General features: G+C 35.5%; 1 protein-coding gene across 8 annotated transcripts in view; it reads left to right on the top strand.

Annotated features, from left to right (window-relative positions):
- The window catches only part of LOC128240540 (cys-loop ligand-gated ion channel-like), a 177,630-nt gene that overhangs the window by 129,599 nt on the left and 23,456 nt on the right, over positions 1–24,575 (top strand). For 5 of the 8 annotated variants that reach the window (XM_052957202.1, XM_052957204.1, XM_052957201.1 and 2 more), the window contains one exon: positions 23,654–23,785. In XM_052957202.1, coding sequence (XP_052813162.1) covers positions 23,654–23,785 — 132 coding nt within the window. Of the gene's footprint in view, positions 1–506; positions 540–1,712; positions 1,998–18,124; positions 19,205–23,653; positions 23,786–24,575 lie in introns of those variants that run through there. The other 3 variants (XM_052957209.1, XM_052957203.1, XM_052957208.1) reach the window with 3 other exon arrangements.

The following is a 24,575-nucleotide window of genomic DNA, read 5'->3' as shown; positions in this document are numbered from 1 at the left end:
TGTAAACATGTTTACCTATGAACAATGGGTATACGTGTGTATGGTTTATTCTATGTGTTAACGAATCGACCGCAGACTGCAATTAGTATCCCCGAACATATCATCGTTGCGGCATAGAGTTGATGACGTATGTCGAAACCTTCTGAAAATTCAAGTTTTTGCTTCAATTGATTAGAAATTTATATTATATTAATTTCTACTTTTGTTGCATGTTGTATTCAATTATTAGGCCAGTCATATTAGATTTTGAGGTCAAACAAATTCCTTCAGAAACTTTTAATAGTGCATCATGTAGGCCTTAACTTCTTTGAACAAAATACAGTAAATCCGCAAAAATCCCAGTTTGCGTTTTCGAAATGTGAATGTTCAAAGTCCCCCTAATCTTATTAATACACAATGACCGCAACGTTACACCATACATCGCGTTTGCGATTATCACGGCAATGTTTAGCCGGTGCATATGTAAACAACACCAAGGTCGAACTTATTTTCGGCTTTTTTAAAGATGAAATGGTATTTCTATGACCATAGAAGACATTGTAAGTATAACGTGACTAATAAAGTTCGTTCATATAACACATATCTCTGCAAAATGTTATTTACATCTTGTCAATCTTGGCGTTAATTTTCACGATTTACCAAGAACACGCCATCCTGCCAAAACCAACCGCCTAAAACTAAATGTCAAAAATTAACATTCAAGTTTCAAAACATTTATTGATTGGTCAATATTTATTCAGTAATTTAATACTGTTGTCAAATAAAGTTGCTTAAAAGTTGAAATAAGCTACACATAATGTAGAGATTTGTTTGTATCCAGTACACGAAGAGAAAACGGACTGAGGATATTCTCTGGTAATGGGGTCGGGGATCTACTTGAAAAAACAACAAATTATTTGATCCATTGTTAAATTCTTCGATCCCTTATTATTCGTTAAATTTAATATCATTTGACAAAATTGCTTAGTAACGAATTGTTATTTTGTTGTTGTTATTGTTGTTGTTGATGCAGTCCTTGGTGCTACAAAAATATAATTTCGCTTGTAACATTGACATTGAAGTGTTCAACTACTTGACTTAGTGAAATTGTGTATGAAAATTGAATGTTGAAAATAAGTTCGCCTCAGCATCTCCTTTATACTTTATTTGCATTCGACGATTTTGATAATAAAAAAAGTTATTACATAATGCACACTCCATGGAATGAGAATGTAATGCAAGAGTGAACAGAATATTCCTTAATATTGACAAGTAAATATTTGGCAGTATGCGTGCAATAGTATCATTAACCGGAACTTCAGAAGCGATCCATGAAAATAATTCTGAATATAAGAGCACACATCGACGCCGCTTTTGCCTAAACCTTTCCAGAGCCAGTAAAAACGCGCTGAATATCGTGCAGCATAATGGCTCCAAATCTCAAGAGAGTTTGTAACCTTATTAAGTCCATTTAGTTCACGCAATTATCCTAAACGGACAATCTGACGGCATATTACCAGATTGTAATAATAGGAAGCTTATATGAGGAATAAATACAGGCATATGTCAAAGAGAACTACAGTGCACTTCGGTGCTAATATCTAATGGTATTGTTTAGCATTTTCTGTTCCCCTCAGAAACAATCGGTTTTCATTTTGGATGTGACAAAATGTCTGATGCAAGAATGGACTTTTGATAGGATCTATGATTATGATCTCAGACGAGGCTTTTTCCGGCTTCTTACTTTTCTTTGTGGCACTGTGTTCTACATGGTCGTCTGCACGCTTTCTGTAATGCAGTACGTGTTTGGAGATGTCTGCTACCGGGTTTCTGAAAATTGAGGAATGTTTGATATTGAAGATAAAGTCAAGTGTGAACGTTCCAATGGTGTGTCGGACGATGAAAATGGCGCCGTTGCCTTAAATGGCCAGCATTCACCAAATAGCGAATACAGCGTTATAGGTCAACAAACACCAAACAGTGAATATAGCGTTATAGGAGTACAACATGTAGGACAGGTACACTTCTAATTAACTTTTATCAAATACTTTAACTAATACGACGAAAACATGTTTTACTGTTTCAACTCTTTGCTTCAGATATATTGATGTATGTTTGCTGTGTTTGTGTTATAATAACGTTGGGCGTCTCTCGTGCAGTGTATATTCGGCCCTGTCACGGGGTCTTGGGTGATATGTTGGCTACTGGGCTTATCCCTGTAGTTTCCATTTAATTATAGTATTTAAAGAATTTGATATTAGATTTAGACGAGGAGTTTATCATTGTGTCTTTTAAACAAGCTAAGTGATACATTTGTTTATATCGTTACTTACTTTCATTCACTGTATTTGCCTATGTTTTATTGACTTGGCCTTTTGCCATTTCGTTTCTACACGCAGTTCCATTCAATTTAATTTTGCACTAAACTATATGGACAAATGTTTTCCACGTTACTACAGATTTGCCTCCACGGATTCAGTAGAAACATTGACAGTGGCCGAACAACACTGTTTTTACTTCTGGCTTATCAGTAGTTTTTATTTTAAAGATAATTTACAATGTTGAATTAAATCAAAGCGCGAGGCACTGAAAGACTATCTGCGGGCAAATATGTGAGAGTTGCAAATTTTATTTGAACTATGGGAATGGGTGAAGAGCACATAAATAAAAGTGAAAAATGTGCCGACAGCGCTTGCGCCCACACTGGGCGAAGAAACAAACTTATACATATCTTTATGGCGTCTTGTGTCATTCTGTTTTTGTAAATGTCACTTCAGACATCGTAATCCCCCACCCCCATGTATTTAGTGTTACAATGCATGCCCCATTTCAATCGTTTCTTAAGGTTTTTCGTTGCTTTGATTAGATATCATACGATAGGAAAATACAATACATCATATATTTATATATATATTCCTTTTATTAACATACACGTTTTGTTTAGGGAAAATCATTTTTTTACAAACAACTTCAGCAATAATTCCATTCAAAATGCACAGCTTTATATCAATTCAGTCGACGTATCCCCATGTATTTGAAGTTACAGTAAATGCTCTTTTCAATCGCGTCTAAAGGTTTTTCGGTGCTTTGATTAGATAGCAAACGTTAGACAAATTTTATGAACTTACACGTTTTAATTCTTTAAAGAAAATGATTTTATTTTTACGAGCAACTTTAGCAATAATACCTTTTAAAATGCAAAGCTTATCAGATGGTCGTTTTCCCGCGGTAAGGACAAACATGTGGTCATAAATAAAATAAAATCATTTCCCTCAAACATTTAAAACGTGTTTGTTCATAAAACTTGCCTTACGTATGATATCTAATCAAAGCACCGAAAAACCTTCAGAAACGATTGAAAGGGGCGGGCATTGTAACATTAAATACATGCGGAAGGGGTATTACGACGATTGAAGTGACATTTACATAAACAAAATGACACAAGACGCCCTAAAATAGATAAAGATATGTTTGTTTCCTCGCCCAGTGTGGGCACAAGCGGTCTTGGCCCTCAGCACATTTTTCACTTTTATCTATGTGCCCATCACCCATTCCCATAGTTCAAATAAAATTTGCAACTCTCACATATTTGCCCGCAGATAGTCTTTCAGCGCTTCGCGCTTTGATTAGATTATCGGAACTAGTCTGTTTTTATGAATGAGAATATGATTGTCCTTTTTAAAGTTTATTGATAAATTTAATGTTCTTTATGTTTAATGTAAATACCTGTCTAAAAACAGTACCAGTGCTGTTATGAATGCTTCGTACTCTTTTGATGTTAAACAGGTTTAATCCGAACTACTTTGCTTCACCAAACGTATGCATGACTCACTGTCGTATCAGGGCATGTGTGCTTTTATAAATTGAAAGCCTAATGTCTAAAACTATGCCAAGAATACACCGGAACGAAGCTTTTATGCAAAAATGAAAACATCTCATTAGAAATATAAACGCCTAAAGTCATAGAATGAATAGTATCTTGTTATTGTGTAGCAGGTAAATTACAATGTATAGTATTTGAAGCATTAGCAATGCGAAACCTGAGAAACAACTATTTAAACACTTAATATAATAATTATATTTCTTTCTTTTCTCATAAAAGTCAAATAAAAAATCACCATTACAAATAAGCGTGAAGGTCACGTCAGGTTTAAATAACAAATCCTGCAGGCGATGGGACACTTGCGGTCGGTTATAATTTCTGAAACATCATGGGCTAAACTAGAGTGAATATCAATACTGTATGTTATCTTCCTACCAGAGGCTCCATTATCTTGACCCTCATTAATCTAATAAATATAACGATCTAAAAATAGTAATATTCTGCTAAAAAAAACACGCCGGGATAGATAATTACAGCGCGGAAATAGCCGAACAAGCAAAAACTCGGACTGCAACACGACAAATCAATTTGTATGGTTTCTATGTCATTCTGCTTAACATAGAGCACATTGAGACAAAACAAATGGGTTAAAACGACATGAATAGAAGTAGTTCTTTGGAGTTTGTGGTCTTAAGACTACCTGCGCGCATGCGCAGATAGTCTAAAAATCAAACGTTCCACACGCAAAGGCGGAAAACGTGTATCAGTACGGAACTGGTTTTCTGGTATTTGTACATATAACTTAAAGCTGCACTCGCACAGATTACCGTTTTGATAACTTTTTTATTGTTTGTCTTGAAACGAAGTAATTTTTGCGTAAATATCTGCAAACCAGCGATTTAAGACTACTGACAAAAAATCAGATCGCAGATTTTCATATTTCCGTTAGAAAATTAATGTGTTATGGCTAAAAGCGTTACTAACGATTTAAGAAAAAATGCATAAAACATTAATTTTTGAACTTAAATATGAAAATCTCCGACTTGATTTTTGTCAGCAGTCTTATATCACTTGTTTCAATGCGTTTTCGCTAAAATTGGCTCGTTCCAAGACAAAAAAAAGTTGTCAAAACGTTTAATCTGTGAGAGTGCAGCTTTAAAAACGTTGTATTGATTGTATTTGATACAAAAGGTACCACCGTTTAAATGGTGTTCGATTATTCTTGATTTACTTTTGCTGCGTTTTCCAGAGTCCAATGCAATATAGAAGAAACTATTTCAACAATTTACCATAATATGATAAATGCAACACGTGAGCTTAAACTGATTCTAGATAATATTTTAATGGGTAGTTATTTCAGTTTAATGTTCCGTCTTGAGTGATCATGGTTATATAATTTTTATTACTACCGGCAAAGCAATGAGAAGGTATACACAATATATAATTATATTAGCATTGAGGATCATAAGTCTAGTTTAAGAATAGTTTATATGCCCCGAAATAATATACGTAAGTACAAATTTTTCACTACTTGACTTTAAAATATAACCTAAATTTTCAGCCAACGAAATTGCTGATATATAGGCGATCATTTTGTACTAGTCGTAATTATTACGATATTAACTTTCGCGGTTGTTTAAAACCTACTGCCACTCAGCCGACAATCTCCTACGCAGTGATCTCCCGTGAGAAGCGGAATTGATAGATCACTGATAATATGAGGCAGAATAGCTTGATTTCAGCTATATAAAATATATAGATAATAATTTATATTTTACTCTCTTTTTGAGGTGTTTTAATCAACTGTTAATTACGCAGTCAATGTGCATTGTTGTTAAAATATACAGCAAAATATTTAAAATTAAAGATAACCTACCATCTTTACGGATACTGATATATACAAAAAAGTCTATTGATGCAAAGCATAGACTTGGAATAGTTTGTTTACAAGTATGGAAATGAATGACAAAACTGTATCGGTTAACACGCCTTAATTTTTTAGCTTAATTTTTGTTGAAATGTCATAAGTTATATGAAATAGCAAGTGAGAGCAGTACCCAAGTCAAATCCAGATGAAAGCAGACTTGAAGGAACAGAATGAGATACCGAATGCGAAACCCTGGGTTTAGTTTAAACAGTATTTATTTCAAATTTACATATACAAGGTATTATAACAACAATACAAGTAATAAGGATTGGAAAACAAGTTACTAAAAACTTATGTAAATTCCTTTTCTAATAGGTATTTAGTTCAATAAACATAATATTCAAATCCGATCAAGATGCTTAAAATAAGATGTGTGATATATTTGCTTATATACTGTTATCATTTCTAACACATGTAGCTGTATAGTAGGTCTATCATCTCATGCATGACACACCGCCCCCGACACCGAACACCATCCGAACAGACCCGATCAAGCATCGAATCTCCTTGAACTTGATATAAACCCATGCACACACAGAAATATATCCTTGTTTTGTTCAAAAGTTAAGCGATCGTCACCGAAAAGTAAATTATGAATAGTTGGTGCACAAGGAAGATCATTGAAACATCGCTGTCTCTGGGTGGAGTATAAAGGGGATATCATGAGGAAATGGGACGCATCTTCAATTTCGGTGCACGTACATAAAGGGGAGTCAATGATATTTTTTCTGTGAAGATCATGGTTAAGCGAACTACACCCAAGTCTTAGACGACAATGCATGATTTGGTTGCGGCGCGAACCGACATTGTAAAGTGGAGATGGTTTTGTGGAGTGTGTTTGAAGTTTGTTTTTAAAAGATTGGACGGTTTCCGATTGTCTTGTTGCTATTGGAAGGGAGTTTCTAAGTGGATATCTGGCCTGAGATTGGGTGGGAATCAACGACGATAGATATTCGGGTGTCATGCCTTTACTCATCTTATAAAAAAGAACAAGCCTATGTTTTTTTCTTCTAATTGCAAGGGTGTCCCACTTCAAATCAGCCATAAGACCTGTATGTTACACAGTTTAGTGGCACCGGTAACTATCCTCGCTGCTTCGGTCTGAATTGCCTCGAGTTCACTCTGTAAGTTAGCACTACAGTTGTCCCAGACAACGTCCCCATACTCCAAAAGGGGTCTTATAAAGCTTATATACATTTTCTCAAGGCAGGCACGAGAAAGCATGAATTTAACGGAACGCATGATACCCAATCTTTTCCAAGTTCTGTCGAGAACGGAAGTGATATGATCTCTCCATTTAGCATCATCAGAAAGGCAGAGACCAAGATGTTTGTGAGAACAAACACTTTGAATTGGAGTATTGTGCATAAACAAAGGGGGGTGATTCCCTCTATCACGTTTCCTAGTGAAAATAATTGATTCAGTTTTGGAAGGATTGAAAGTGACAAGCCATTTAGTTGACCAAATAGATAGTTTCTGAAGATTAGCATTGATTACAGCAGCTGAAGCTTCAGGTGTCTCGACCACAATGTACAGGCTAGTATCATCTGCAAATAAACGAACGTTAGCTTCAATATCATCAACAATGTCGTTTATATAAATGAGAAAAAGAAGAGGACCGAGAATAGAGCCTTGAGGCACTCCCGCAAGCACGTCTGACCAAGATGAGGAAGAATTTGAGACAACGACTCTTTGTTTCCTACCGGAAATATATGATGTAAACCAGTTGAGAAGATTCCCTCTGATGCCAAAAGAAGACAGTTTGTTAATTAGGCCTCTATGCCAGACTCTATCAAAAGCCTTAGATATATCGCAAAAAACCGCCCTCACCTCCTTCCCCTCATCAAGAGCTTGACATATTTCTTTATAAAGGAAAGTAAGTTGATTTACTGTAGAATCCCCTTTGATAAAGCCAGATTGGTGCGGAGTAATGAGATTGTTGCTTACAACATAATTGTAAAGCTTTTTGTGAATACAGCGTTCCATAAGCTTGCATAGACAGCTAAGGAGGGAAACAGGACGATAGTTTGAGGGCTTGGAAGGATCAGAATTTTTGAATATAGGTATAACATTTGCAAGTTTCCAAGGCGCTGGAAATGTGGAGGAATCAATGAGTTTGGAGAAAAATGAAGACAATGGAGCCGCCAGAACACATGCTCCCTCACAAATGAGTCTAGGATTTATGAGATCTGGGCCACTAGCCTTTGAAGGATCCATACAACTAATAGCATCCTTCACATCCTGTTCAGATACAATAATGTTCTCAAGAGAGCTTCCCGCCACAGTAATAATATCAGGAAGTGGAATCTGTGAATCGTCAAGAGAGGATTGTGAACAAAAGAAGTTATTTAACAAAGTTGCTTTTTCGACATCTGTTGAAGCTTCAATGTTGTTATCAGACAAGGTGGGAATGTGGTTTGACGTGTTTCTATTTGTGATTTTCTTAGCAATTTTAAACCATACCTTTGTTGAAACGTTTGTTGAATTTAATTTATCTACTAATTTGGTATTGTGGTCTGCTTTTGATTTTCGAATAATTTTGGTCACATCATTTCTTGATTTTTTGAAATTACTCCAGGCTTCATTGGTATTAAGGCGTTTTGCATGTTTGTGTAGTTTGGTACGTTTTCTTATAAGCTTTCTGATATCATTGTTCATCCATGGAATATCGTGTGGCCTAATTGTTGCTATTTTATTTGGGATAGTCTCTGAAGCACACGATAAAATGGTTTTAGCAATTTCATCGGCAACATAGTCAAAATCATCATTGTGTATAAAACTCCAGTCCTTCATCGCTAATTTGTCTCTGTAGTCATCATAATTACCATTATCATATAACCAAACACGACGTTTATAACAGGTCACTTTAGGTTTGTCGAATTTTAAAACACAAACAACAGGACAATGATATCTTGTAAGATCAGGTATAAATGGGTCAGCAACAAAACTTGTGATAATATTATTTGGTGTTTTTACAAATATAAGATCAATAATTGAGCATGACCTTTCGGTGAAGTGGGTTGGTGAGTCAATCAGTTGGTGAGCGTTATATGACGTTATAAGCCGAGATATTTTATTTGAGACAGACGATTGTACATCTAAATTAAAGTCACCGGCTACTACGATGTTTGCACAATTTTCGTTAAAAGCCTGGTCTATACTCTGCTCGAGCAGAAGCCAATAGTTATTGTTAGCATCTGGTGGTCTGTAAAAACCACCAACAAGTAATTTACGAGTATTGACTTTGAGTTCAAGCCATAGAGCTTCTAGACCATTTATGCTTAGGTCTTGTCGAATCAAAGCATGGATTCCTTGTCTAATGTATATGGCTACACCACCCCCCATTCTACCGACACGATCGCAACGAAATGGTCGGGAGAAATTTGGAATTATTAAATCGTAGTCAGAAACTCGATCAGATAACCATGTTTCCGTGAAAATCAATACATCATATGGTTGGGCTTCTACCTCAAGAATGTCAATTTTAGGTTTAAGACTTTGGATATTTAAGTGCATAATGCTTAACCCATTATTAAGAATATGAGCATATGATGATGAAGATGTGTTTGCAGATACATTACTTTCGGATGGGCCGGGGTTTGGGTGAATATCGCCTGAAATGAGGACTAACATTGCTAACAGAAACCAAGACGAATACATACAGTGTGACAGAGAGAGTACATGTACCAAACGAGAATACCGAAACACTAAGGCCTTCTGACTAACTAATTCATATCTAAGGTGGATAATATATATCCATAATGAATAAAAAGGCCATGTGTGTAACGGTTTGACTGATGCTGGATGGAGACATATACGGAAGCATAAAGCACGAACAGGGGCAGTAAATCAAGCATGAAAACAAAACAATACTAGTACAGCCAATGCATGAAAACAACATAATACAGCTAACCAGATCGTACATAGATACTGGTATGATAAAGAATAAACTCCGGACAACTAATAAAAATAATAATAATAATGCTCAAAAAAGTGCATACTGCATTTCAAATTAATTGTTAACGGTAAGAAATAATCTCAAAGTCAATATATAGAACACATGTCATTAAGTCACGTTTAAGAAGTCATATATGTTAACAATAAAAATAATATAAATGATAAGTTTTTATGTCAATATACCATACAGTAAACTGCACTGCCCAACAAGTCATTGTTCAATATATACTTAGTTAGCTATGGTTTATTAACTAAATTACATTGATAAAATGAAAAACAACCACAAGAACAACAACAACCAGGTAACTCGAAACCCCAAGGTCCTAAAAAAAATAATAATAATCTTAAATTGTCTTAATAGTACACTCTAGTTGGCCCTTTACGAATATAAGAACTGATAAATGGTAATATAAACAATGCACACCTGTCCACAGGTGCGTGTAGTTAAAGGAACTCATTCGCGTTTTGTGGGGTAAGATATCGCAAGCGTAAAATCGGATGAAATATGTATAGAATTCTTTTTTCAATGATAAAACATTATCAAATTTCTTAAATATTTCACAAGGGCATAAACGTATTAAAATGTAATAACCAATACCCATCCCTATTGATGTTTGTCTATCTAAATTATAAGTTCAATAAGGCATTTAGACCAAATTAGAAAATAAGCATTATCATCATAATATGTGTGAACGAGTTCCTTTAAAGGATTAGGTTACATCGGGGGTATAAATTCGGAGCGCTCGACCTTGTAATTTCATCTCAATGAAATGTTTATAAATTGATCTATAATCTGCACTGTCATTCGGATCTCCTCGGCCATTTTATCGAAAACAACCTCGGATGTATGCAGGTACATCAGTTGAAGTAGTTCGTAAAATTTTGAATTATATCTTTAATTAAATGTAGTGTTTCAGAGTTGTGTTTATTGATCTAAGTTTAAATCGATTGCCATTGAATTGAATTATTGCAAACATAATTAAGAATTCCAAGAGTTCAGTCACAAAGTTTAACTGCTAAATAAAATTATTACGCGATCTACTTGCAGCGGACTTAAACGTACCACTTTTTGAGTATGTAAACCGTCCAAATACATCCGAGGTTGTTTTTGAAAAAAATGGCCGAGGAGTTCCGAATGCTGCACTGTAGTACTACGTAGTATACTGCGCGGCAAAGCAATGTAATTTAATTAAGTCCTTTCGTTGTCTTGAAAGACTCGAAGGCATCAGGTGTTTCAATCCTATGTACATTTTGAGATTTGTTTAATGTAAATGACTCCGTCGAAGGTCCACACACTATCGACAAGTTTCTCCTTGACCAAACGACGGGTTTTGGAGAAAAGTTCAGCTCGTTGTTTAGTCAGCTCTTCATTAATGAAAACCATTTTGTATCCAGCGCTTTTTAGTTTTGTACGCAACTTGTAGACCTGTTGGCGAAACCTGTAGGAAACAAACTTTATAATAATATCCCTTGGGCGTTTTTAGGCCGGTTGGTTGGGTCCCATGGTCCTAGGTTTGCCAAGCCTGTGGGTGCGATCTATCTGATCAAGTGAAACTTCAGCTCCAATGGCTTTGATTAGATCCATATCGATTTTGTCAGTGGACTCGCCCTGGGCTTCCTCGATACCAGATACCCTCAAACAGTTACGCCTAAAGTATTGATTAGATCTGTCGTTATCTACTGAAAGGTTGTTAATTTTTTCCTCTAGGGAAGACATTTTGGTTTCGAGAGTACTGACTTTTCCACGAAGTTCGACATTTTCTTGCTCTAGGGAAACGACCTTTTGCTGGAGACCTGATAATACACCAGTAACGATGCTGTTAACCAAAGATGTTAGTTGGTTTTCGCTTAGCTGGACAACTTTAGACTCATCATCAGATACAGTGCATTCAGTATCGTTAGATAAAATACGAGTCTTTTTAAAGTCTTCTTGATCTAATGGTGATGCTGCGGTTCTCTTTTTGTCAGTACCAGCACTAATCGGTGTAGAGTTCACACTCATGGTTAGCCTTTATTTTGTCGTGAAGTGTAGTTTTTTAAACACCGTGCGTGGGTGGTAATCTTTTGATTGATCAATGCTTTATTTATACTTGTGACAATTCAAGCGCGACGTAGGTAAAATTCTCAGGTATACAAAGTTTATATGAGTCAAAATCAAACTACATGATTTAGTGTGCACCTACTTTGAACAATTATCCTTAAACAAGTCCACATATCACACTTTCATCCAAAGTTGAAACACTTTTGACGTAAAATTACATAAGAAATTTGAAAAATGTGTCCGGAGATATAAACGCGTCTACTCCATCATATTGACCGGAAGCACTGTTTTGAAACCCTGGGTTTCATAGTTCTTTAAAGTTCTCGATGTAAAACATATATTCACGGGATACAACTTTCCTGGGGTTAACTGGTAGTGAATACTGAGTACACTATCTCCTTGCTTTCGTTTAGTCAATGTGTAAATCATTTCCAGAATACAACCCTTTTAATGTCAAGTGCAAGGCATGGGGCTACTTGAACCATATTTTTACATCTTATGGCTGGACTCGGCCAGGGTTTGACTCCATTAGATTTTCCTTACACGCCACATGTCTACTATCGTCCAGTCAATGTGTAAATCAGTGTTATAACAATACGCCCAAAAATATATCGCTGTATAAATGAGTATATATATGTTTATCTTTTTATTGAGATATGTATTGTTTATTTTTAGCTCACCTGAGCACGAAGTGCTCAATGTAAGCTATTGTGATCGCCCTGTGTCCGTCGTCCGTCGTCAACAATTTGACTGTTAACACTCTAGAGGTCACAATTAATGAAACTTGGTCAGAATGTTACCCTCAATATAATCTGGTCATCTGGGGTTAAAAACTAGGTCACCAGGTCACCAGGTCAAATTAAAGGAAAAGCTTTTTAACACTATAGAGGTCACATCTATGACTGTATCTTCAGGAAACTTGGCAAGAATGTAAATATTAATGATCTCTAGTTTAAGTTCGAATCTGGGCCATGTGCGGTCAAAAACTAGGTCACCAGCTCAAATTAAAGAAAACCTTGTAAACACTCTAGAGGTCACATTTATGACTGTATCTTCATGAAAGTTGGTCAGAATGTTTATATTAATAATCTTTTAAGTCAAGTTTAAATCTAGGTCATGTGCGGTCAAAAACTAGGTCACCAGGTCAAATCATAGGAAAAGCTTGTTAGCACTCTAGATGTCACATTTATGACTCTTTGTTCATGAAACTTAGTCAGAATGTATAAATTGATTAGCTCTAGGCCAAGTTCGAATCTTGGTCATGTGAGGTCAAAAACTAGGTCACCAGGTCAAATTTAAGGAAAAGCTTGATAACACTGTGGAGGTCACATTTATAACTGTATCGTCATGAAAGTCGGTCAGAATGTTTATATTAATAATGTCTAAGTCAAATTTGAATCCGGGTCATGTGCGGTTAAAAACTAGGTCACCAGGTCAAAAAATAGGAAAAGCATGTTAACACATTTATGACCATATGTTCATTGAACTTGATCAGAATGTTATTCTTGAGGATCTTTAGGTAGAGTTTGAAACTGGGTAATCAGAGGTAAAAAAACAGGCCACTAGGTCAAATCATAGAAAAACTATGTAAACACTGTAGAGGTTACATTCTCTCTTTGATAACCATGAAACTGTCAGATTGTTTGTGTTTATGAAGTCTATGTCAAGTTTGAAACTGGGTATCCTGAGTTCAAAAACTAGGTCACGAAGTCAAATCATAGAAAACATTGTTAAAACACTGTTGAGGCCATATTTTCTACTTTATCTATATGAAACCTGGTCAGAATGTACTTATTACAGCAAGGTAAGGTTTGCAACTGGGTCATCCGTGATATTAAAAAAAACTTGGTCACTAGGAAGGATCTAAGTAATATATTTCTTAATTCCAGCAGGTATAAATGTTTTGATTCCATACTTCATGATTATATGCAGATTTATTGAAAATATACCCTGTAAGTTAATTAAAAAAGTCCTTCCATGATGCAGTCAAAAGTATGTACATGTATAATAAGTTTTCAATGTTTCGTGCATTTTCATGTAGAACAAGTGTTTTAATCACACTCACTGCTAAAATACAGTCTGAATTAAATGAAACAGTTTTCATGTTTATATTCCAACCATAACAAGAACAAAAAATAAAAATGTACAAACAAAGACAAGTATGCATCCTTTCTAAGGTAGCAGACTACCTGACTGACATTTCAAATTCTCTAAAACTGTAATACCCCCAACTTTAATATTTAACATGTAGCATTTAAAACTAGTCCTAAATTTGTTTTAATTAAGTCCCCTCTCGTTGCACTTTCTATCGCCCTAAAAAACACTTATTCCCTCCCCCTGTCACAATTGGCCTCGCCCTGAAAACACTTATTTCACACTTGAATTGGATCAGGTGAGCGATACAGGGCCCTCAGGGCCCTCTTGTTTTATTATTATTTTAGTCCCAAGTGCATATTTTGTTATAAACAGGCTATTTTTATTTACTTATTTATCTGTTATCATATTTGAGAGAATTGTATTACAGTTGCATGTTTATTTAAATTATTATTATTTATCAAATGACAGTGGTGAGGTAATTTATAGAACAAAACATTGTTGACTGATAATTGCCCCAGTGGGAAGAACATTACCGAGGCTTATCCCATGTTTTCATTTGTCAATCTTTTGACATGGTTTTGGAAATAACTATTTGGAATGAAATTGAACATTTAAGGATTGATCGCATTTGTTCTTGCGTGTATGCTGTATGAACGCAGTAGGGCACGCGAGCAAAATCCATAAAGCGCGCTATGTATGTGAGGCTTAAATCCTTTGACTGTGAACAAATATCATAATTACATCCTTGGCTGCTTGACTGTCTCGTTGGTTTCCTCGATAATATTATTGATGAATATGTTTTCGGATAAACACACCTTTCCCACAATATATAGTTCTTTTTATTGCAGGGGTATGTGTGAGGGAAATAACTCACAATATGCAACTCCCTACGAACGTTGCGCTATACATCCTTCATAACGCATAGTTGCGAGCGATGGTTACATAAACAAATCCCTATACTATAGACAGAAACATTGACAAAAATCTTTGGTTAATTCTGAGAAAATTAGATTATTGTATTGTGCACAGTGTATTTTGCTCGATTTGAATTCATTCAGTATTTCGTTATTCACCTAATGTAATGCTGTTCTTTGTTGAAGTGTTCTTATTATTCGCGTTAAATATTTGTTAAACCAAACCCTATAGGGCTTCCATTTAAATGAGTAGAAAATAATAAGTTTGCTATTGTTCGAAATGTTAACATTAATCATGAACGTCAATGTCGAATGCATTGTACCTAAAACGACAATTTATTGCAGATCAAAACTTCTTCTTAATGGGAATGTATATCAGTAGGAAAGGAAGACCTTTGGGCGTAATCTCCAATTTGACTGAAGCTGGTTACCTTATAGTTACGCCCATGGTAGATATAGCATGCGTCTGTATTACCGGCTGATGAAACTTATACTCCTCAGCTTAACCATTTCTACCCATTATCTCTCCATTTCCGTGAACTGTAATACCTGGTACACCCTCGTGTCTCTCTATTACACACACAATTTAAACGATAAGCAACATATGTTGACGATATAGCGGAAAAACATTCGTGGTTGGATGCCAAAACACTGCCGTATTATATATAGTTTTTAGGCGTTCGTCTGTCTGCACCAGAAGCGATATGCCAAGGCCATCAAATAAAAAAGTGGTGTTTCTGACTCCTTATGGCAAATCTCAATTTAATCAATGTTGTTATTGTTGTTTTTATAACTTCTGATATTTGCATTTCTTTTTCGATGAAACTGGACCAAAAAGCATGCTGATTGGATGTTGCAGACGTCATTCAATAAAATCGACGTATTTAAGTTCAATGACTTATTGACGTGACATGTCGACAGAATTACTGCGCCGGGGTTACAAAATGGGACGTATGGTGGTATGCGGTTTAAAATAGTGCGAATTTTGACACCACTTTATTCAAATACGTTCATGAGGTTGCAACGTTAATGTGAATTTGAAAGGCGAAGAATCTCAAATAAATTCTGGTGATGAACCGAAGGTAACAATAGATAATTACGCAGAAAATAGAAATGTTTCGGCTCAAATGTTCGCCTTAAAGTATCAGATTTCATTTAATTAACTTGACACTTTAACTTGAAAGCATTGTTCATATAGGTGTATCAGGTAAAGCGTGAAACTAGCTGATTGCATTAGAAATTAATCAATTTATATTACCTATTCTAAGGCACTTTTCGGTTACAGTAAGGAGGTACTCAAAATCTTTTTGGATGCGATTTTAATGCCTGTAACAGAATTGAAGAAAGGTATATTCACGCCTGTCGCGCTTACAGCCTTTCAACGTTTTCAACGGTTTCATTTATTTTTTTCAGATGAGAAGTTTTGACCGCTAACATATAGTATTGGACGTGAATGCTTGAGGTGTTCTACCTTTACATAAGAATTTTAACAAATATATTTATTGTGTGAATAATGATGTATGCAAGAGCAAATGTCATTATGTCACTAAATTAAGAGTTAATCATGTTATTTTGCTATGAATATTGCAAGAGTAAATAAGTGGTACTTGTATTAACATGATGTGATATCTTATATAACATCCTTTCATAAATACCACTCGTATTATCTACTTTCATATAGTTATATTTACACCTCAACTTTCATTCCTTAAATGAACTGCCTTTCGGCAATTGCGTTCATCAGTCGATGAACGCAACATCTTCGGATATGATCGGATCGCAATTTATTGCATAACAATATACATGAAAAATATTGATACTGTTATTGTTTGTATTGTGTCAGAAGGTCCCGTAAAATATAAATCAACATTTTAGAAAGTATTATTTGTAAAATTTTTAATGAATAGTTGCCTTAAGTGTTTGAATTTTACGTTTAAAAGTGATTTCAAGTGGCTGATCTTTTCCCGCATTATTGTGACGTCATTTGAAAAAATGCTTCCTGTTACAGTCGGGTCGTTCTATTTACGGAATGGGTAGGAAAGAGTTATTGAAATGTTTTCTTAAATGAAATGAAGTATTCTTTTAACAATTATTGTTATCGTTGTATTGTAAGGTCTCGAACCTTCCTTCTCTAACCTAGAGCATCGTTTGGCTTCATTTATTAGGCTACTTGGCTTGTCCCTTTAGTTTCATTGTATATGACACCCATATATATCAGATCATATTATTGTTTATAATGTAAAGTTATTACACTTTATGTATATGTTTTTAACTGATATCAGATATAACTTTGCCTTTTTCTGAATACCACTTGTTTGTTATAGTATTGTCTTTACATTTATTTTGCACAATTGATATACAAATAATATGGGGTCACCGTGCATTTAAAATTCACATATTCTTGGGTTAGATACCTCATAGTAAAAGGACATCCAATGTACACTTGGGAATTTTGAATGCTTGGTTACCCAGTAATAGTTTACTAGCACGTGGAAGAACTTTTGTAAGTTGAATACAATATTGAAACCGTCAAATATGTGTTGGTCTTGGAATATTGCAAACCAGGTTATTTCACGTTCGATTGCAATTGAAATAAACAACAAATATTCAAACTGAAATTACTTTTTAGATAGTGTTTTGTTCAGATATTTTCTTTACGTATAAACTTTTCCAAATGATACCAAAATGATGGGGGTATACCACGCAACAGTTAACCTTTTAACAATGGTTCAATACCATGACAAGCTTATGGTCATTGTATACCTTCATGTCATGGAGATATTGTTTCAAAGTTTGTTCGTTTTTAATACTCTTCGTATTTCCGTCACCGTTTCTGTTCATTTGTTTATATTCTTTTCCACTTCCTTGGCGATATCAACTTCTCGTTCCCTTCCTATTTCTACCAACTTCCCGATTCCCATCAGCTTCTCGTTTCCTACCAGTTTCTACCAACTTCTCGAGCCTCACCAACTTCTACAAACTTCTCGTGGGCTACAAACCTATCTTACTCGACCGACTACGTGTGCTCTATATTTGTTATTTTTAGATGGCAGTACGCTAATATTTAAACATCCGGCTCGATAAATCATCATCAAGTGTCTTTACCACGAGACTGTCAAAACACAAGATATCGGGATATATCTGATTGTTTTTGACTGCCTCGCATATTTGAAATGTTTAATCATATTTTGTATCCATTTCAATCAATCCTTTGGTCTTCTATTAAAGTTTTGAAGTATGATCACTCTTCAGACATATATTGCGATCACTGCTCTGTTATTGGAAAATGTACAGATTGACAAGACTTCATGCATCAGAGTATGCTTGTAGTTAAACTCGGAGAACAACTAATTGCTGGTGAAAAGGTAATGAGACAAACAGTACTGTTGCAGTAGCAAGCATGTTCCATGGTCTGATAGTGACGTCTACTATGATGCTTGAGTGCTTTGGGCTATATGAAACGTAACTTGATAACTATGTGTTCCGAACTCATGAGGGGGAAACGAAAAACTAATTGTAAAAATCATATGACGTATCCATGAAGAAAAGGGAGTTTGTTAAACAGATAGAAAGGAGAGTATTCACTAAACAGGCATTAGTCGAGGAAAAGTGTTTGGGCACTCGACGAAGGATCACAAAGGAGGCATATCTTGTCATATTTCGTAGCGGTGATAATTACTACGAATCTTCTAATTTGTTCTGTCTAAACAGACTGATGTTTACAGTGTCAGTGAGGATAACTATCTGGATAACTACTAGCACGTTTCATGGTGATATTTTATGATTGAATGCAGGTTTTCTCATAGGCAATACGCGGAGAATGATGTATATTATGTATATGACATATGTTTCAACGAGGATTATTGTGTGACTTATAATTTGATATGTATGAAGGAACAAATGTTCATAACAACTTGGAATTTAAAAAAAATGAAACTAATGGACACTTTTATATATTCTAGAGACGTGGACAGCTTAACAAGCATATTACAGTGCTCATTAATAAGATATCATTCTGAATTTTATGTAAATGAATCGAACGAAGTTAAAGCACATTTTTTGCATAACTTACATGCAATCCGAACATTGTGATTTACTTACACATCCACATCAACACAAATGAAAATTTCATTGGATAAGCTTGATATACTTAAAGAAACAATTACTGATCTAACCAGAGCCTCTGGACCACAATAACGGACGGCTGCAGTTTTTATTTAAAGTATGTGTAAAGAGTCAATGACTATGTGTGATATGTAAAAATATAATTCAACAGGTAGGAAAAACATAGAAGCACACGATCTATATAAATTTGAGCGTGTGTTATCACTTTCCATGATTTGTGTGAGTGAAATGCTGGAATGTTGTTTTGTATGAACAAATCGCCAGACGGCAATATGTGTACTCTACAGGGGATGCAGACGATTCTGTTTCCGGATCACCATGTTAAACACGTGATTGGCCAGGTACTATATGTTCTTTTAAATAAACTCCAACTCCAATAATAGGTCAGGTATCAGTTAACTATTTGAACAACAAAATATTTCCATTGAAATACGATATACGAGACACTATTCAAACGGCATACCTTGAGGTAAACTTCGCATATGCTGGATTCCAATAGAATAAACTGTAATATATAGCGTACGTGGTTATGACGTCATTGTTTTAATGAGCGTTGCGCTCCGATTAAATTGCCACGATGTCATTTAACCGCTGTTTTAGAACGTTTGCATGATCTGCTATTATTTTATACATGGGATGGTACATAATTGTAATCATGATGAATAATTATTTAAAATGTAAATGTATGAATTAACGGCATTTGTTTCTCTGTGCCATATCAGCATGAACATGTTAGGACAAATCTTCACGAATCCACGCGTTTAAATCTTCACGCGTTTAAATCTTCACGAATCCACGCGTTTAAATCTTTACGAATCCACGCGTAATCCACGCGTTTAAATCTTCACGAATCCACGCGTTTAAATCTTCACGCGTTTAAATCTTTACGAATCCACGCGTTTAAATCTTTACGAATCCACGCGTTTTAAGAGTTATTGTCTGTTTCACATACTCTAGAAATGTAGAATATTACATTTGTTGTATAACATATTGTTTTTAACCAAAATATATATTGTATATGCATTTCTCCATGCAAAGCATGGACTCTTTACCAAAGTTAAAAACATGAAACTTCAAGCAAACTTTCAAGATGTCAATTTGTCGAATTTAGAAATGCTAAAAGTTTAAAAACATTTATTTGTCTTACATAGAAAGTAATCAGATTGTTGTTGTGTGTGGGGTTTTTTTTACAAAATTTAGGGGATAGAATATACTTTGGAGTGATCAACCATTTATTATAATTTTAAAATTGCTATGGTATATATGTAATTTTAGGAGAGGTTTCCCACGTTTTGGTCAATTTCGATTAATCCTAAACAAAAAACATACTAACAAAAGATTTAGTGCTATAGTATATGGAGCATACAATAGCTGAGTCACCGACTAACGGAATACCAGGCAAAAAGTAGATACCGCTATCGTAATATGTAGTATGTTAATTGGAGTAATATCACCGTAATAACAAATGTAAATTGACGCTTGAAGATGCTTCTACTTTATAGCTTGCTTTAACTAGCGTTCATGCAGCACAATGTTCATGTCTACACGACCTCCACTTTGAGCATTTGTTTAAACAGTCTTTAACAAATGTTTATAGCACAATTTTCATGTTAATACAACCTTGCAGTACAAGCAGTGTGTTGCGTGTGTCTGAACAGTACTTTCTTACAACTGAATCTTATAGCGAATCTTCCAATTGTGATCATTACCTATTTGTTCTTTCTTTCTGTTTTTACTCCCATTTTATTGCAGCAAATTTAAGTGAGCTCCCTTTTTGTATACGAACTTATTTTGGAGTGGTTAGGCAGATATTATAGTTTAAAGTACTTGACAGATGAAACATGCCAAAGCATACCGTTATATCTTAGTGACACTGTTTTCTGGCATACCGTTATATCTTAGTTTCAATGTTTTCTGGCATACCGTTATATCTTAGTGACACTGTTTTCTGGCATACCGTTATATCTTAGTTTCAATGTTTTCTGGCATACCGTTATATCTTAGTGACACTGTTTTCTGGCATACCGTTATATCTTAGTGACACTGTTTTCTGGCATACCGTTGTATCCTAGTGACACTGCTTTCTGGCATTACGTTATTTAGTGACACTGTTTTCTGGCATACCGTTATATCTTAGTTTCACTGTTTTCTGGCATACCGTTATATCTTAGTGACACTGTTATCTGGCATACCGGTATATCTTAGTTTCACTGTTTTCTGGCATACCGTTATATCTTAGTGACACTGTTTTCTGGCATACCGTTATATCTTAGTGACACTGTTTTCTGGCATACCGTTATATCTTAGTGACACTGTTTTCTGGCATACCGTTATATCTTAGTGACACTGTTTTCTGGCATACCGTTATATCTTAGTGACACTGTTTTCTGGCATACCGTTGTATCTTAGTGACACTGTTTTCTGGCATACCGTTATATCATAGTTTCACTGTTTTCTGGCATACCGTTGTATCCTAGTGACACTGCTTTCTGGCATACCGTTATATCTTAGTTTCACTGTTTTCTGGCATACCGTTATATCTTAGTTTCACTGTTTTCTGGCATACCGTTATATCTTAGTGACACTGTTATCTGGCATACCGTTGTATCTTAGTGACACTGTTTTCTGTCATACCGTTTTATCTCTGTGACACTGTTTCTGTCGACTGGTGAATCGCCCTAAGCATGATGTTTGCTATGCATTATTTTCTGCTATATGATTAATTTGTTTTGGATAGCATAGTTACCTTTGCCACGATGTCATATATTTGTCATATATTTGTCATATATCTGCCTTTGTACTAGTATGAAATGCAAGTGCGTTCTAAGCTCAAATGTTGTCTGTATGTGATATCGTATAGATACAGATAACACATTAGGGTAAATTGCGCTATAATTAAAACAATGAAAACTACAGGGACAAGTCCAGTAGGCCACAATTCATCCAATATCGTGTTTAACGGCGACACAAGGAGCAAGGCGAACTACACAACGAGGGACAAGGCGTATAGCCAAAGGGAACATATGAAACATAGGAATAAGGTTATGATACCTTCTTGTTAATAGGTTAACTCTGACCCATCGAATGACAACATCACATGACTCCTTAATCACATGGACTATGACAACCTCAGAGCAGTTAGTACTTTTATGCATCGCTCATTTTACTTAATATTTCTGATACAACGTATACTTTTGGGGCAACATTTTAACTGATTTATCATGCTGTCGATATATAACAGAGCGATAAGGTCTCTTAAATTCACCCCTGATTGTTACTGGGAGGCTATTCCGGATACAAATATTCTATTCACAAGTCTTCCATTTGAATTATAAGTAGGAATTATATAATAAATGATTGTTCAAACTAGGGCCAACATCGCGACCGTCACAAATCCCCAGTGTAAAAGGGAAGGAAGCAAGTACAGTCCCCCGGGTTTTACCATCCAGCGTTCATCTCTCATACACAAGTGTTTAATAGTAGATTCATAAACGAAGTTTCGCGGTAATGAATTCAATGTGTAGAATGTGTTTACGTTTTGTGTTGTTCAATATTATAGAAACAAATATTTATATTATTTATTTTTGTGAGAGTGCAACTCGTCAACCGTTTGCCAACGGCCGTCGTGTTCTCTCAGGATGACACGATATTCTTTTCTTCCACCTCAGATTATAAGTATCTTCCATGGCCGAGAGTGTAAGATAAGTTCATTCCGACCCGAGCGTAGGGTGTTTTGTGGAAACGAGGTAAAGAATGGTTTACGTTTATATGTTCTAATTGGTACCTATACTATAAAGAAAGTCATGTACACAATACACTGAACACGTTTATCATGCGCACGGGCATCACAAGGTAATGGGTTTGTTGTGATATCGTTGAAGCCAACTCCATTATCGATCTGTTAAACAGCTGAGTGCATTTCATGTATGTTAACAATGAGATCATTACATCACATCGTCGCAAATCGTGGTAAACACTTTGTTTGAATGTACTGGTTCCCCCGATGGGAAGGTGAATTATGCTTTTCTAATTAGTGTTCGTGTTTAAAGGTGCATTCGCCTTTCATTGACATGCATAAAGCTTTTGGAAACAGTCTGACAATGCCTAGTTGTATATTGTGTTGTTCCTTATTCAAATGGTAAAATGCAGTGATCGGTAGGCCCAATTTGTATTCAAATTCAGCAAAGAAATAATCATTTATTTTTTTAAACGTTCCAGTAGAGGTTTTCTCGTTGTGAGGTTGTACAAATGTGCTTTTTCATGTCTACGATATGCTTTAAATTGTTGGAATTGCCATTACAAAGGTGTAAAAAGGTTTATATAAGAAGTTGGCTAGTTTATTAAAGTTTATACTTTAATGTACATGTTTCCTTGCTGAAAAGTACTTATTAACCATTGACAGGTTAAGTTGGAAATGGTGGTTCAAAAGATATGTGTTTTTCACAATAGTCGTTTAAGGAGGAACAAGCCGTTCATCTTCACGCAGTTGACCCACTTTAATGTCTTCCCACCATCTACTTGTTCCTATCTGCCTATCTCCCATAGACACAACCAAACGAACAAGCCCTTTCCTCTTTCCAAGATAAGGAGGAAGCTTTCTCCTTCATATCAGTCTTGGAATAAAATGAATACAGTTGCGTTTAAATGGGATGTTCATTGTATGCCAAAGACGCTATTATGCATATTGCCGTGAATGTGCGAAAAGGGTGGTTCGATGTAGACATTAAGTTTCATTGGAACTTCGTTTGTCTTTTCCATGACGGACACAATAACTCCTTTTCTTTTTTCAGGTAAAGGTAGAGATCGTTGTCCAGTTCTTCAAAGTGGGTGAGATCGACACGCTCAAGGAACAATTCAACGCTGACGTCATCGTCAAGGCGAAATGGCGGGAACCCACGCTGGATGGACAACAATCGTCTGTGGTAATAGTTTTGTTATTTGATAATATTGAACTGCATTCAAGGCGAATACTATGGATGGACAATAATCGTCTGTGGTAATAGTTTTGTTATTTGATAATATTGAACTGCATTAAAGGCGAACACTATGGGTTGACAACACTCGTCTGTGGTAATAGTTTTGTTATTTGATAATATTGAACTGCATTTTAAGGCGAACACTAGGGGTTGACAACACTCGTCTGTGGTAATAGTTTTGTTATTTGATAATATTGAACTGCATTAAAGGCGAACACTAGGGGTTGACAACACTCGTCTGTGGTAATAGTTTTGTTATTTGATAATATTTTCTTGCATACCGGACGTGTGTTTCCGGTCATGTGACCAGTGCTGGAAAAACCCATCTTACATACCCCATGTAAGATGAGTCACGCGCAACAACGCGCCACTTCTTATTTAACATATTGCATGATTTATGAAAAATATATTACGCAATTTAATTAAAGCGCAATCAAATATATATGTTTGCAAGACTTTCAATTAAAATTGAAAACAAATAATCGTAATAAAACGCTATTTTTAGTTATTTAAAATTACTGCGCTTTATGACGTCAGTACACAACGTCGCACGCGCTTTTTGGTGAAATGTACAAAAGTGCGTTTTCTACGTCAATTTTTCCACAAACTCATAATTTTAGGTATGCAAGAAAAAATATCAATCATGTTTTTCCGGTCCGGACTGAAAAATCCGACCCTCGGGCACGCTGCGTTACCGGTAACTCGGCAAGCCTCGTTACCGGCTTACGCGCGTGCC

The sequence above is a fragment of the Mya arenaria genome, chromosome 7 (genome assembly GCF_026914265.1).
Source record: "Mya arenaria isolate MELC-2E11 chromosome 7, ASM2691426v1".
Taxonomy (NCBI): Eukaryota; Metazoa; Mollusca; class Bivalvia; order Myida; family Myidae; genus Mya; species Mya arenaria.
The sequence above is the reverse complement of the archived record's forward strand: the minus strand, read 5'-3'. Positions and strand labels throughout refer to the sequence as shown.